Below are 16586 nucleotides of genomic sequence, written 5' to 3'. Positions count from 1 at the left end.
CAATCACTCCTCCGTACATGTGCATTGCTAGTAATAATTCATTTTTAAAGCATAACAATACAGCATCAGCTCTACATGTTAGGTCAAATATAAAGATAGCTGAAAGGTATAAGATCACAATAACAGGAACAAAGCTCTACAGACACAAATCTGGTTTGGCTACGAAGCAGGAAAATACATCTGTTCAGGGTGAAAATACAGTATTTTGCATAATTTTTTTGGCCTGCTTTGGAAGCAGATCAGTATTTGAGGAATTGTGAATTTTAAGAAATGATAAAAATATCAGATGGCATTTAAAGGGAACCCTTAAAGTGGTCCAACCATACGCTAGGTCATATAAAGACCTTTCTAAATGTCCTGGTTTGTATATACAGTAAATGAGTCCTAAAGTATCTGCTGGGCATATACTCTGTACAGAAGTGTCTTGAAATTTCATCTGCAACTCAGCCCCCGTTTCCTTGTATAACAAAAACGACTCCTCCTGCATCATCCACAATGAGTCCAGATCTAGGTGTCCTACTGCAATCAACCAGGCTTCAATCCCCTTCTGTGCCTGTAACTGGAATACAGATAAGGGCTGGCGCATGCACAAAAGGGAATTGATCAAAACAGGTTTCCTTTAAAGGGACATCATCACTAGGAAATGTACTGTTAGACCATGCACAATGTCTTGTAGGACTAGCTCAGCTAAATGTAATTATGCATTTCACTTAGCGATCCATTGCTTCATTCTGCAACAAGAGCAGACCCCCACCACGCTCGTCCTTCCTGCTTCCTCTGCCAGCCCTTTCCTCTCCTTCTTGATTGACAGGGCCAGGCAAGATGACTATGCAGGAACCTGGTTCTGTAATTCATAAAGGATAGGGAGGGCAGTATGGGGAAATAGGAGGCGCCAGGGTAAACAGAGGGACTTGAGACCACCCTTGGTGCATTTAACTGCTCATTTGCATATAGATTAAAATTACTTTATGAAGCAATGGATCACTAAGTGAAAGGTATCATTATATTCAATGCCCTACAAAGGCATCGTGCTGTAACAGTGAATTCCCTGGTTCCTACGCAGTCAAGCTACACTGGAAGAGCGGGGAGTGTCACAGTGTGAGGAGGGATGGGTCGAGTTTGGGGAACTTTTAGCTGGCTGCATCTTCAAGAGCTGGTCTAGCAGCTCCTTTATTACAGCAGAGTGATGCGCCCAGTACAATTGCACAGGTCCTAAGGCCGGCCATGTAGGTGACAGACTATATTTAACCCCCTCAGGACCCTGCCATTTTTCACCATAAGTACCAGGCCATTTTTTGCAAATCTGACATTTGTCACTTTATGTGGTGATAACGTTAAAACACTTTTACTTATCCAGGCCATTCTGAGATTGTTTTCTCGTTACATATTGTACTTCATGACAGTGGTAAAATTGAGTCCAATTTTTATTTTATTTTTATGAAAATAAATTAACCAAATTAACCCCAAATTTTGAAAAATTGCCAAATTTCCAAATTTCTATTTCTCGACTTTTATAATAGATAGTAATAGCTCCAAAAATAGTTTACATTCCCCATATGTCTACTTCATGTTTGAATCATTTTGCGAATGCCATTTTATTTTTTGGGGACGTTAGAAGGCTTAGAAGTTTAGAAGCAAATCTTGTAATTTTTCAGAAAATTTCCAGACCCCCTTTTTAAGGCTTACATAATAGAAACCACCCAAAAATGACCCCATTTTAGAAACTACACCCCTCAAGGTATTCAAAACTGATTTTACAAACTGATTTTAACCCTTTAGGTGTTTCATAAGAATTAATGGAAAATAGAGATAAAATGTAAAAATGTCACTTTTTGGGCAAAATTTTTCCTTCTGCGCAATGCCGTGTGCCCGTACAGCAGTTTACAACCACATATGGGGTGTTTCTGTAAACTAAAGAATCAGGGCAATAAATATTGAGTTTTGTTTGGCTGTTAACCCTTGCTTTGTAACTGTAAAAAATGGATTCAAATGGAAAATCAGCCAAACAAAACTCAATATTTATGGCCCTGATTCTGTAGTTTACAAAAACACCCCATATGTGGTTGTAAACTGCTGTACGGGCACACGGCATTGCGCAGAAGGAAAGGAACGCCATAAGTGAACCCATTTTGGAAACTATGGGATAAGGTGGAAGTTTTGTTGGTACTATATTATGGTACATATGATTTTTGGTTGCTCTATATTACACTTTTTGTGAGGGAAGGTAATAAGAAATGGCTGTTTTGGCACCGTTTTTATTTTTTGTTATTTACAACATTCATCTGACAGGTTAGATCATGTGGTATTTTTATAGAGCAGGTTGTTACGGATGCGACAATACCAAATAGGACTACTTTTTTTGGTTGTTTGTTTCAGTTTTACATAACAAGTATTTTTTTTAAATTTATATTTTTTAGTTTCTACACATTATGAAAGCCGTAGTTTTATTTATTTTTTGGGCAACTGTCTTGTGTAGGGGCAAATTTTTTGGGGGATGAGATGACGGTTTGACTGGTACTATTATAGGGTGCATATGACTTTTTGATCGCTTGCTATTACACTTTTTGTGATGTAAGGTGACAAAAAAATTGCTTTTTGTATACCGTTTTTATTTTTATTTTTTTACGGTATTCACCTGAGGGGTTAGGTCATGTGATATTTTTATAGAGCAGGTTATTACAGACACGGCGATACCTAATATGTCAACTTTTTTTTTATTTATGTAAGTTTTAGACAATGATTTCATTTTTGAAACAAAAAGAATTATGTTTTAGTGTCTCCATAGTCCGAGAGCCATAGTTTTTTCAGTTTTTGGGCGAATGTCTTAGGTAGGGTATGATTTTTGCGGGATGAGATGACAGTTTGACTGGCACTATTTTGGGGTTTTAATTTTTTATTGTGGTCATCTGAGGGGTTAGGTCATGTGGTATTTTTTATAGAGCAGGTTGTTATGGACGCGGAAATGCCTAATACATATACTTTTTTTTTTTACTTAAGTTTTACACAATAACAGCATTTTTTTACAGTTTCCAACTGAGGGGTTAGGTCATGTGATATTTTTATAGAGCAGGTTATTACAGACACGGCGATACCTAATATGTCAACTTTTTTTTATTTATGTAAGTTTTAGACAATGATTTCATTTTTGAAACAAAAAGAATTATGTTTTAGTGTCTCCATAGTCTGAGAGCCATAGTTTTTTCAGTTTTTGGGCGAATGTCTTAGGTAGGGTATGATTTTTGCGGGATGAGATGACAGTTTGACTGGCACTATTTTGGGGTTTTAATTTTTTTATTGTGGTCACCTGAGGGGTTAGGTCATGTGGTATTTTTATAGAGCAGGTTGTTATGGACGCGGAAATGCCTAATACATATACTTTTTTTTTTTACTTAAGTTTTACACAATAACAGCATTTTTTTACAGTTTCCAACTGAGGGGTTAGGTCATGTGATATTTTTATAGAGCAGGTTATTACAGACACGGCGATACCTAATATGTCAACTTTTTTTTATTTATGTAAGTTTTAGACAATGATTTCATTTTTGAAACAAAAAGAATTATGTTTTAGTGTCTCCATAGTCTGAGAGCCATAGTTTTTTCAGTTTTTGGGCGAATGTCTTAGGTAGGGTATGATTTTTGCGGGATGAGATGACAGTTTGACTGGCACTATTTTGGGGTTTTAATTTTTTATTGTGGTCACCTGAGGGGTTAGGTCATGTGGTATTTTTATAGAGCAGGTTGTTATGGACGCGGAAATGCCTAATACATATACTTTTTTTTTTTACTTAAGTTTTACACAATAACAGCATTTTTTTACAGTTTCCAACTGAGGGGTTAGGTCATGTGTTAGTTTTATAGAGCTGGTCGATGCGGACACGTCGATACCTAATATGTGTACTTTTCTTTTTTACACTTTTTTTTACACTTTTTTCCCTTTATTTTGGCAAAAGGATATTATTTTTTTACTTGAAACTTAAAAAAAATTGGGAAAACTTTATTTTTTTACCTTTTTTTTACTTTATTTTTTTGTCCCACTCTGGGACTTCAACTTTTGGGGGTCTGATCCCCTTTACAATGCATTCCAATACTTCTGTATTGGAATGTATTGGCTGTAAGTGTAATACAGTGTGTATTATACATACAGCTTCCGGCCTGTGAGATCCAGGGGGCTGGATCTCACAGGCTCTCCACCGGAAGGCAGCCACGATGCCTAAGGAAGGCCTCGGGCTGCCTTCTATGCCATCGGGTCCCCATCACAGAAGCACGGGGACCCGATGGCTGCTCCGGTTCCCGTGAGGACATTGCATGTGCCGTGGTCAGCGCTGACTGCGGCACATCAAGGGTTAATACACCGGCATCGGTGATTTTACACCGGCGCATGCAGCAGGGCTCTGGCTATCAGTGACTGCCGGACCCCTGCCGCGGATCGGGCAGGTGCAGGAGATGCGCCATACATGTACTGTGCTGGTCCTTAAGTCACGGACATCTGACTGTACATGTACGGCGCGGGTCTTCTATGGGTTAAAGAGGTTTTATGAGATTTTTAATTGATGACCTATCCTTTGGATAGGTCATCAGAATCTGATAGGTGGGAGTCTGACATTGGGGACCGACACCAATCAGCTGTTTGAGAGGGCATCGACACTCGCAGTAGGCCCCCAGCCTTCTCTCAGCCCACCAAGCACAGTGCCGTGCATTATACAGTGGCTGTGCTTGGTATTGCAGCTCAGCCACATTCACTTCAATGGGGATGGGCTGCTCCTAGGCCAGGTGACCGATGAACTTCACTTCAGATGGCCTAAGCAAAGCAGCAAGAAGGCTGCAGCATTACTGTGAGAGCCAGTGCCTTTTCAAACAGCTGATCGGTGGGGGTCCTGGGTGTTGGACACCCACATATCAGACAAGCAATGAACTGTAGGAAAAAGGAACATAAAAGGGAATAGGACTCATTACAGTATACAAGTAATAGCACACCAAAATTGCAATTCAGTAGGACAAAAGACCATACAACCGAGTGTTATACCAAATTACAGCTGCAATACAGTTACAGAATTTGGGGCCATTTGAAAAATTAGCAATCAGTAAAAAATGCGTTAAAGTCGTCCTCTATTTTATGAACTCTGTTTAATGCAAATTGCCCTAATCGTTTTGGTGATTGCTTCAATTACATGTAAATCAGAGGTATAAATATGTATTAGAGAGCAGTATGAAGAATCTGCATGTCTGATCTGGCCAGAGCGGCAAGTTAAGCCCTTTCTGCTGACTACTTACTGTACTTTGTGAGGCAACTACAGATGTAGCAGAGTTAACAGTATCACATCTAGTTAATGCATTATAAATGACTATTAACTCTGCTACATCTGTAATTGCAGATATCATGTTTGTACTAAATCCTTAAACCCAGCAATATGCTTGATTATTTTAGGACTTTACTTACTGTAGCTTCCTGCATTACAATTGCTAGTCAATATTTTAGGTGAAAATTTAAATGAATATTACATAAAGCATGGAAAAATATCCAGATGAAGTAAAACGTTCATTATATACACAAGGCCGGGTAGGTAGTTAGGTACCTTCACTTTTACGGATGTGGACCACATATCCAATTATCTCTTGTGTGTTTTCCAGCGGCTCTTTCCACGACACCTGGATGGAGGTTGATGATATAGTGGTGGCAGTGACATCCTGTGGTGCACCTGGTAGTCCTTCTGCCCATATTACAGAAAGCCGGGCACTAGCTTGGCTGGAACCAGCACTGTTCTGTGCTATGCACTGGTAGATCGCCTCATCCTCCTGACTGATCCCGGAAATAGTCAAAGAGCTAAGAAAACAAGAGCAAGCTTGGTAAAGCCAAAACGATGAAATTATTCATTACTAGATGTCGAATCCTATCTGTTTTAAACAACTTAATTGACTGGGACATGGGTGAAACGGCAGTGATGGTAAGGACGTGGTCACGCATGTGTAAATGTATTATGGCTCTGTAGAACCTTCAAGTTGAATGGTGCTGTAATATGGCACCCAGGAAGGCATTTGGAAGCATTTTCCATCTCATGCCATTTTATGGAGATATTCTTTCTTACAAGCATTCTGGGGGTCATTTATTAAGACCGGCGTATTTCAGGATAATAAATGACCTCCTGTGTTTCTTATGGCTGAAGTAAGGTCCTAAAAATATACTATTATATTTTACTCACTTTAGGTTAAAAAAAATAAATTCAATTGGTCTTTCAATTTCAATTGGTCTTATTGTGTTCTGCTTTACAATGAATTTGTTTGGGAGCTGCTGTGTTGGCTTATGTTTGGCTTATCTTTGAATGCCTTACAGTTCATAAACACTTATTATAACTATGTTCTTATCAACCTGATAAGAATATGGCTTTAAGAGGACCTGTCACCGCTCCTGACATGCCTATTTAATAGCTTCATGCATTCCCCATGTAATAACAATTCTGGAGCATCTATTCTTATGACTCTAGGTTGTGCCACTTCTTTATTATGAATGCTAGCAGTCTGCCGTAAGGGTACAGAGGGGTGGTAACCAGTTGGGGGGGGGGGGGTGTCCCTGCACAGTCTGACAAGGGCAGGACTGACTGGGTAGAGTTAAACTGTGCAGGGACAACCCCCAACTGGTTACCTCCCCTCTGTACCCTTACTGCAGACTGCTAGCAATTCATTCATAACTTCTAGTAGAAATAATAAAGGAATGGCACAAGAATAGATGCTTCAGAATTGCTGTTATATGGGGAATACATGAAGCTATTAAAATAGGCAGGTCAGGAGTGGTGACAGGTTCTCTTTAAATGAGTGTTTATGACCTATCAGAAGTTCAGAGACAAGGGCTACAGATCAAGCTAACACAGCCACTCCTTGACAGATTGTCTGCAAAGCAGAATGCAACAGTCTACAAACTCAATGAAATGGAAAGCTGTAGAGGAAAAACATTTTTAAAATAATGTTTTTTAACCCAAAATGGAATGATAACAAAATTGCTTCTGAAGGTGTTCATAGCCTTTAACTCGCCACAGTCAATTTATTTCATTTATTTGACTTGCTTATATATCAGCAATATATTCTGCAGCACTTTTACAGACATTATCATCACATTGCTGTCCCCAATGGGGCTCACAATCTATGTTCCCTATCAGAATGTCTTTGGAGTGTAGGAGGAAACCCACGCAAACACGGGGAGAACATACAAACTGCATGCAGATGTTGTCCTTGGCCGGATTATCAAACCTAGGGCCCAAGGGACTGCAAGGCAGCAGTGCTAACCACTGAGCCACTATCTCTTGAGAGTTCCCAGATAATATTTCTATGGGTTTTTATGGTTTCAGAGCACAGAATTATGATAGAACTGGACTTTCCTATTGCAATATTCATCACTTATAAGCACTGATCGATGGACTGAAGCTTTCACTGATAGACTGATGGTACACTGGGATCCCCAGTAAGGACACCCACAGGCCACCACAATGGGGTAAGGTAGTTGAAGATACTTTCCAGGTGCTTCAAAAAGAGCAGGTACTGCAACCTAAAGTAATGCTAGATGACAGCCACTGATTATGTTGTCAACTTATAACGTCATTTTACACAGGACATTAGCTCCTTTTGTGCTCCCAGACTCTGTATCTGTTGCAATTATTTTTGTATCGCCATTACAATGATCTGTCTGGATTTATCCTGCGTATTAGGTAATGGCTTTGCTTGATTAAATTGCAAAAAGTAATGGTAGCCTTCCATTAATCTTGGTTAACCTTTTCCGTGTGGGACAGGAAAAGCTACACAGACCTCTCACGTCTTGGGTCATTGAGCAGGCCCACAATGGGAACATGACATCTCTTTTAGTTTTTTTTCTTTCCTGCACTTGTCCTTAGCAAACTTTATTAGTGGCGGCATTTGTTTTAACCTACTCATTGCCAAAAGTTTCTTCATCATCAGCAATAGACTTTTGAAAATATTCAGTCAAGGGGTTAAGTATCTAAAAGTTGAAGTCAGGGACCCTTCTGGCCGGCGGCCCCTTTCTATTGAAATGAAAGACTTTAATTACCATGGTGAGGGGGGGGGGGGGATCAATACAGCTCAGTGCCCTGGTTACTTGTTGCCATAGTGATGTATCCTGGATACTTGTGCCCCCCCCCCAGCCCCTACTTTTCCATCGTCCAGGATTACAACCACCTCCAAGGCTGTGTATGACCCTTGAAACTGGAGCAGCTTATAGCATCAAGAAGCAAGATGACAAACCTAAGTGGGGTCACACTGTCCAAGAAATTCCCTGGGGATCATATGACTATGACTATCCTGTAATCTGGACTACTTTAAAGACTGTCTCAGCTAGCAGGGTAAAGCAAGCGCACTATGCAAAGTTAGAAGCTGAAACCCAAAAACCCTATACATATGTAAGCACAATACAAAACTAAAGAAGGCACTACACATGATCATTCAGTAGATGCAGCTTCTACTGGTGTCGAACCCAGGACACCAGTGAGCCACCGTTCTCTGTTGTACCAAAACTAGAGATGAGTGAATCCATTTTTAGAAAATCAAATTTAATCTGAATTCTCAAAAAATTTAGGTCAAACCAGAATTCAGCCAAATTTCTTAAACTGGCATCAGCCATTTTTCAGATAGGAAGACAGAAAAGATGAAGAAGGAAGATCATTACACCACGGCAGGCATTTGTTGCCAAAAACACAAACATTTTTTGGACCTTTTTTTTTTTATGTAAAAAATCCTACAGTGCAGTTTGATACCACCAGCGGCCATGCGTTTACCCATTGTTATATGTCGCAGTCACTTTAAGATGACCTAGGCTGTTTTACAGGCTAGAACAGCACTAAAGACTGCCCATTAGTGTTGATCAAGCACCAAAGTGCTTGGGTAGAACACTTTGCGATGCTCGGGTGCTGTACAGAGCACCCCGAGCACAATGGAAGTCAATGGGAGAAACCGAGTATTAAACCAGACACCCCCTGCTCTGAAGAGGGGAGGGTGCCGAGTCCCACTGAGGTCTATGCAGAAGATCGCTGTACAGTGAGGGAACCCCCCAATGTTAATCCCGGCTTGGGAGTCCCTGCTCTGACTCCATATATAGCTATGTCCATATATGGAGTCAGTGCTTGGGGACACTCAGTGTATTTAAATCTAATTTAGCCTCTATTTCTGAAAAGTTTCTTCCGGGATTTGAACTCACAACCTTCTACGTTAGAGGCAAGGACTTTAACAACTCAACTATAAAGCTGAATGATAAACTACATCAGAAAAACTTCATAGTAGTTTGTCATGTAGTAAGTATTCCTATACAGCAGAAGTCCAAAAGTCGTTGCCTCTAATGTAGAAGGTTGTGAGTTCAAATCCCAGCAGAAACTTTTCAGAAATAGAGGCTAAATTGGATTTAAATACACTGACTCGAATATCGCGCTTGAGCACACAAGCTATTCGGTAGAGCATCGCGATGCTTGAGCCGAACTGGCATTCGGCCGAGCATGCTCGCTCAACACTACAGCCCATTATTGCCGGTGACGTCACCTGGAGCACTGCTAGCCAGAAGCCTACGCATGGCACCCTGATGGGGACTACTATGGGGGACCACTATGTATACTGCAAGGGTTGGGATTTTATTTTAAAAAAGCAAATGAACTTCATCCATTTTTAACGGCCATGAAAAAGGGATTCAAAATGGACAGATGGACAAAAAATGGATGCACAAATAGTTGAAAAATTGCCATTGAAAACCAAAAAAACAGTGTCAGTTTTTAATAGCCGTGTGAATGTACCCTTGTGGTACACAACATATGCAAAGTATAGTAATGATGGTTTTTAGTGTTCTATCCTGTCTAGTATATTTTTTTTCCAGCAACAGTGCCACTGTTGTCCATATTCTGTGTCTCATATTGCAGCTTGGCCCCATTTAATTGAAATTGGTGAAGCGGCAATACCAGATACAACCGATAAACAAGCGCTGAATTGTTTCTAGAAACAAACATATTTTTTTATATTTTGTACCAGCTGGCAGACCCCACATAGATTACAATGCAATTGCTTTAATTCCCTCCTTTAACTTTTATAACATTTATAATCATTTATTGAGTGCCTCCAGAGTGTGCCCCTGCTGCCATATGCATTTTCTTAGATTCTTCTTCTTACCTGTTATTATTTTTTAACTTAATGTGGTCCCTGGGCTCCAACTTCTGCCCATTCTTCAGCCATGTGATTTGTGGTGGTGGCTCCCCTTGGGCTAGGCATGTAAAAATTGCTGTAGTGCCAACTGGACGGGAAATGGACTGAGGATGTTGGACAAATTCAGCAGGGGCTGCAAATGACAATAGGGCATAATGAGTGATGCTAGGCAAAATATAATTTTAGAAGAAAACCTCAATATGGACAAGTTAGGTTTTTTATTACACAAAAGGATAAAAAATTATCTTCAATGATTTCCTTAAAAAGTTTTTTTAGAGCTGAACTGAATGGTTACATTTGCGTTGAGTGTATGTCCATCTTTCACCACCATTTTTCCAGGTACTGATCCTGTATTATAGTCCAGAGCTGCATTCACAATTCTGCTGCTTAGTATTGGAAACCTCTACTCCCATACACAGCAGTTTACCGTAGCTTTCGTGAAATACTTAACCTCGTCATTTTTCACCTTCCTGACAGAGTCTATTTTTTGCAAATCTGACGTGTCACTTTATATAGTAAAAACTTTGAAATGCTTTTATTTATACAACCTATTTTGAGAATGTTTTCTCGTGATACACTGTACATCATGTTAGTGGTAAATTTGGGACGATATGTTATACCTTTATTTATAAAAAACAGATGTAAGTATTACAGAATTTTAGAAAAAAAATGTATTTTCTAAATTTGAACTTTTCTGTTTTTAAGTGAAACTTTTTCAATTTTCCATTGATATAGCCATTTGAGAGCTTATTTTTTGCGGAATAAGTTGTATTCTTTAATGCACCATTTAATTTACTGTGTCTTGTATTGGAAAACAGGAAAAAAATTATTTGTCAGGTTAAATTGAAAAAAACTAAAACAATTCACGGTCTGTAGGATAATGAGGTATGCGTCTCTGTATTAGGCCTCATGCACATGAACGTATATTTTTTCCATATCTATTCCGTTTTTTTTGCAGACTGTATACGGAACCATTCATTTCAAAGGGTCCGCAAAAAAAACGGAAGTTACTCTGTGTGCATTCCGTTTCTGTATGTCCGTATTTCTATTCTGCAAAAAAATAGAACATGTCCTATTATTGTCCGCATTACGAACAAGGATAGTGCTGTTCTATCAGGGACCAGCTGTTCCATTCCGCATTATACGGAATGCACACAAACGTCATTAGTTTTTTTTTTGCGGATACGTTTTTTGCGGACCGCAAAATACATTTGGTCGTGTGCATGAGGCCTTAAACGAATCATTGTGAGGTGAAGCACTAAAATAAAATAAAATAACAATGCTTTATTGAGTCCTCTCAATCTTAATAAAAATATAATTCTTGGCGGTAGGGATTCCCTCAGTAATTGCCAACAGAAGCAGATGGTGGAAAATGAATAAATAAAAATACACAGTGGGTATGGTATGAACCTTGTGTATCACATGAAGACGCTGTGCTGGTGCAGTAAACCAGCAGACACAATGGCATATATTTCACCAATCTTTGCTGTGTAAATAAAGTGGCAAACACAGAACATCTGTGCACCACAACTATTGGTGCGTGTAAATGTACCTATCTGCTGAAGTGCACTTGTGAAGCCAGTTACTTATCTGGAGTGGTGAAAACTGGGGTATATATCTCCAATAGGGTGCACACCCTTCAACACCCTTTGTTTGTTGCTGGTTAGTTGTCATATATCTAACCCTCAGTCTGTATTAATCACATGGTAACATCAGTCCTCCTTTGTTAAAAACCGATGCCACCATCAAAATCACCATTCTGATTCTATCCTGAATAGACATAGCTCAGCTAGCTAATACATCGATTCACCCATTAGCATCAAGCTCGACGCGTTTCTTCATTTAGGGGTGAGTCATCAAGAGCTATCTAATATCGTGGAGCGCTAACTACAGAGCTATATATTTCTGCCACATTGAAAGTATGTGGCAGCATCTCCGGTGCTAGTGTGGCCATGAAGCGGCCACCGGAACAGCTGAGTTTTAATGGGGAAAACCCCGCTCCTAGGTGGAGCACGAACGGCGCACTGGCCAATCAAGCAAGGAGAAGGCGGCGCACACCTACAGAATCCCTCCCCCTCACTGCCGGCCGTGCTCGATATGTCAATTGTCTTCTGTGATGTTCTAGACCAGGCATGCTCAACCTGCGGCCCTCCAGCTGTTGCAAAACTACAACTCCCATCATTCCCGGACAGCCTACAGCTATCAGCCTACAGAAGGGCATGGTGGGAGTTGTATTTTTACAACAGCTGGAGGGCCGAAGGTTGAGCATCCCTGTTCTAAACAGTAAGGGGGGATATGAAGGCGGTGATTCATATAAATGCCACTGTGGCACCACAAAGGGGAACATTAAGGAACAACACAAAAGGATACTAAGCTGATGAACATTTTGCCCATGTGATATAAATTAAAGTGAAACCTATTGTTAGCTGGTAGACAAAATACACACATCTCTGGGATTTAACAAGGTATTCAAATCTGTATGCCAACATCTATGCGATTGGGCTATCAGCCGTAAGGGTATATGTACACCACATATAGCACCCGCTAATATACAGCACGTAACATACCCGCAGTCCCATATCCGATGTTACCAGTATGGGTATACAGCATGTACAGCATATCCTATCCCCTATCCTAATCAGAGGGTCCCATTAGGTCTACCTCTTATCAATAGAATGATATCATAAAAATAGCAGATTCATAATAGGGGTAGTGGAAGAGCAGGGGAAGAAGTGTAAGAAAAAGGACCTAATTGATGAAACATGTATATGAAATATGATCATTAAGTGCTTTTGGACATACTGTTTGTAATCTAAACGTCCATTAGGGGGGTGTCAGATTTCTTCTGAATATCATTGAGATGTTCGCCTATGCGGCATCAAATTCTCAAATCGTTTTGCCTACATTTTGAAAAAATCTAAATTTTCTTTGCATCATCATTTCCATCCACAGAGCTGTATAAGTGTTGTGTTTTTCGGGACAAACTGTAGTTTTTATTGGTACCATTTATAGTCTGCATATAACTTTTTGATCACTGTTATTCAATTTTTTGGGGGAATAAGGTGACCAAAAAATAGGAAATCAGATTATTTTATTATCTGTGTACACTGCACTGGACAAATATTTTTATATTTTGATAGTTGAGACATTTTCGAATGCGACAATGCCTGTTATGTCTATTTTTTATTGTTTAGATATTTTTATATGTAAAATTGGAAAAGGGGGGTGATTTAAACATTTCATATTTTTAACAATACATTTCCCCTCCTTAGGGGGCTAGAACCTGGGATCTTTTGATCGCTTGTCCTATTCAATTTAATAGAGATTTATTAGGGTGAATGTCATTCTGATGTGTTCCCTGCTGAGCTGCGCCTTGTGCACAGTTTAGCAGAAAGCTTACCATGACAGACTTCGAAAGTTTCAGCAGTGCCTAGGCTGTCATGGTAACTGATCGGAGCCCTGTGATTTCACTGAGGGTGCTCACATCAGAAGACAGAGGGAGCCACATTCCTTTGCCTAACCTCATAGACGCCACAATCACTGTTGAATGTGGCATCTAAGGTGTTAAATGACTAGTTTTGGCTTCATCGGCAATCCTGGTCATTGCGGCCAGGTGCCTGATGTATTATACAGCCGGCACCCGCCACGTATGGAGCGGGCTCACCGCAGCAGCCTTCTGTATACAAGCCCTCAGCCGCTGTGACTTACAGGTGTGTCACAGTGGCTAAAGGGGTTAACATTCATAATATGTCTACTTTCTGTTGGCATCATTTTGTAAATTTCATATGTCTTTAGGATGTTAAAAGGCTTAGAAATTTAAAAGCAATTTTCCAAATTTTAAAGAAAATGTCCAAAACCAGCTTTTAAGTTTTAAGGACCAATTCAGTTATGAAAGTCACTTTGTGGGGCTAACATAATACAAACCACCTATAAATCACCCAATTTTAGAAAATACACCCTTCAAATTATTCAGATTCATTTAATGCTTAAAATTAACTGATTTTACAAACTGTGTTAACGTTTCAGGTGTTCCAGAGGGATTAAAGGAATTGAAGGAAAAGGCTTAACGCCAAAAGAAACCTCAATAGTATTGCCCGATTCTGCAGTTTACAAAAACACCCCATATGTGGTCATAAACCGCTCTATGAGCACACCGCAGGGCTCAGAAGGGAAAGAGCTCCATATGTCTTTTGGAGGGCAGGTTTTGCTGGAATGGTTTTCAAATGCCATGTTGCATTTGAAGAGACCCTGAGGTACCCCTACAGTGTAAACCCTCAAAAAGTGAACCCATTTTTGAGACTACACCCATCAAGGAATTTATTGAAGTGTGTAGTGAGTGTTTTGACCCCACAGGCATTTCACATAATTAAAGGGAACCTGTCATCGACTTTATGCTGACCTCACTGAAGGCAGCATAAATTAGTGACATAAATGCTGATGTCAGCGGTGTGTCACTCATGAGCTAAAAGTAAATGGTTGCTAAGAACCAGCATCATAATCATTGCAGCCTAGGACTTGAAAAGAGTCAAATCTACTTCAGAAGAGTCCTGGTTATTCATATTCTCCTGCTCTCTCACCCATCTGCTGAGAAAACTAGGTAGAAGACTGTCAGCCATCAGCAGGTGGGCAGGAGAGCAGGAAGTCATGAATAACCAGGACTCTTCTCAGGTGGCCGGGACTCTTTTCCAGGCCCAGTCTGCAATGATTGTGATGTTGGTTCTCGGCAACCACTTACTTTTAACTTTTAAATGACAGACTGCTGAAATCAGCTCACCTGTCTCTACTTTATGCTGCCATTAGTATGGGCAGCATAAAGTTGATGACAGGTTCCCTTTAAGAACACTTGGTTGTGAAAATGAAACATTACACTTTTTACCCCAAAAATGAATTAGCTTTTTCATTTTCACAAAGGGAGAAAAAGAGAAAAATCACCCAACAATTTGTTATGTACTTTCTCCTGAATACGGCTACATGTGATCGTAAACTGCTGTGTGGGCAGGGATCAAGGGAAGGAGCACCGTATGGTTTTTGGAGAGCAAAATTTGCTGGAATGGTTTTCAGACACCATATGGCTTTTGAAGACACCCTGAGGTACCTCCACAGTGAAACCCCCCCCCCCGCAAAAGTGACCCTATTTTGGAAAATATACCCCTCAAGGCTATTTTTAAATGATGTAGTGAGTACTATGACCTTTTAGGCGTTTATAGAATTAAGAAACACTTGGCTGTGAAAATTAAAAATTATATTTTTTCCACAAAATTTTGCTTTAGCCCCAGATTTTTTATTTTCACAAGGGGTAACAGGAGAAAAGGGACATCACAATTTGTTACAATGTTCTCCTGAATATGGCAACACCCCATATGTAATCATAAACTGTTTTTTGGGAATTTAAGGCCTAGAGTGGTGATTTTATACAGCAATTGCTGACAACTGTAGAGGCTCTGAGGTTAAACAAAAAAGAATACTACAAAAAGTGGCCCCGTTTTGGAAACTACATCCCTCACCAAGGGGTGCAATGGATATTTGGGCCCTGCCGATGTTTTGCCAAAATGAATTCATAGCAGATGATGCAAAGTGAAAATTGCAATTTTTACACAGATATACAATTTCAGTGCCCAATATGTTGTGTCCAGCATGTGCCAGTGTGAAAACCAAGCTTATTATTATGCCATGCTTCCTGGTTTTATAAACACCCTACATGTGGCCCTAATCTTTTGCATGTACATAGAACTGGGCGCTGGAATAAAACATCACCATGCGCATTTGAGGCCCAATGTGGTGATTTATGTATCTTGTGCTGACAACAGTAGGGACTTTGCAGTTAAATAATAGCTGGAACCCCTTAGAAGTGAACCCATTTTAGAAACTCTGCCCAGCAAACCATAAACATGTTGAAGAAATTAATGTGCAGTGGACCGTGCAAGGTGAAAATTGCAAGTTTTCCACAGATACAGCATTTCAGTGACCAATATGCTAGTAGTTTGTTATTATTACACATCATCATCTCACCATTGTGTGCAAAGACCACCAGGAGATGAAATGTGGGGTGTGTAGGGGTGGCAGTGAATAAAACCACATGACAATAATAATACCTTGTATTCCTGTAGGTTTAAAATAAATGCTGCTTCTTTTGGCAACCTGGTTTTAGGTTTAACATTCTGTGCTGATTAATTTCTTCATCTTTAGAGTGACTCACACTTGGTTTTTCTGATACCTAGCTCCAAATCAACTGAACAAAGAGCTGAATGATAAAACTCTGACTGCCTGCAGCCACCACTAGGGGGAGCTTAGTGTATACTAGGTTCACCTTAGTGCAGTGTTTCCCAACCAGTGTGCCTCCAGCTGTTACAAAACTACAACTCCCAGCATGCCCGCACTGCCAAATGCTGTCTGGGCATGCTGGGAGT

At 40.0% G+C, this 16586-nt stretch overlaps 1 protein-coding gene across 1 annotated transcript in view; it reads right to left on the bottom strand.

The window, feature by feature from the left end:
* The window catches only part of IGDCC3 (immunoglobulin superfamily DCC subclass member 3), a 141900-nt gene that overhangs the window by 12902 nt on the left and 112412 nt on the right, over positions 1 to 16586 (bottom strand). The window contains exons 7-8 of the mRNA XM_044277023.1: positions 10147 to 10312; positions 5574 to 5821 (exon numbers count right to left, since the gene is read on the bottom strand). Of these exons, the coding sequence (XP_044132958.1) occupies positions 5574 to 5821; positions 10147 to 10312 (414 nt within the window). The remainder of the gene's footprint in view (positions 1 to 5573; positions 5822 to 10146; positions 10313 to 16586) is intronic.

The sequence above is a fragment of the Bufo gargarizans genome, chromosome 2, assembly GCF_014858855.1.
Source record: "Bufo gargarizans isolate SCDJY-AF-19 chromosome 2, ASM1485885v1, whole genome shotgun sequence".
Lineage (NCBI taxonomy): Eukaryota > Metazoa > Chordata > Amphibia > Anura > Bufonidae > Bufo > Bufo gargarizans.
The sequence above is the reverse complement of the archived record's forward strand: the minus strand, read 5'-3'. Positions and strand labels throughout refer to the sequence as shown.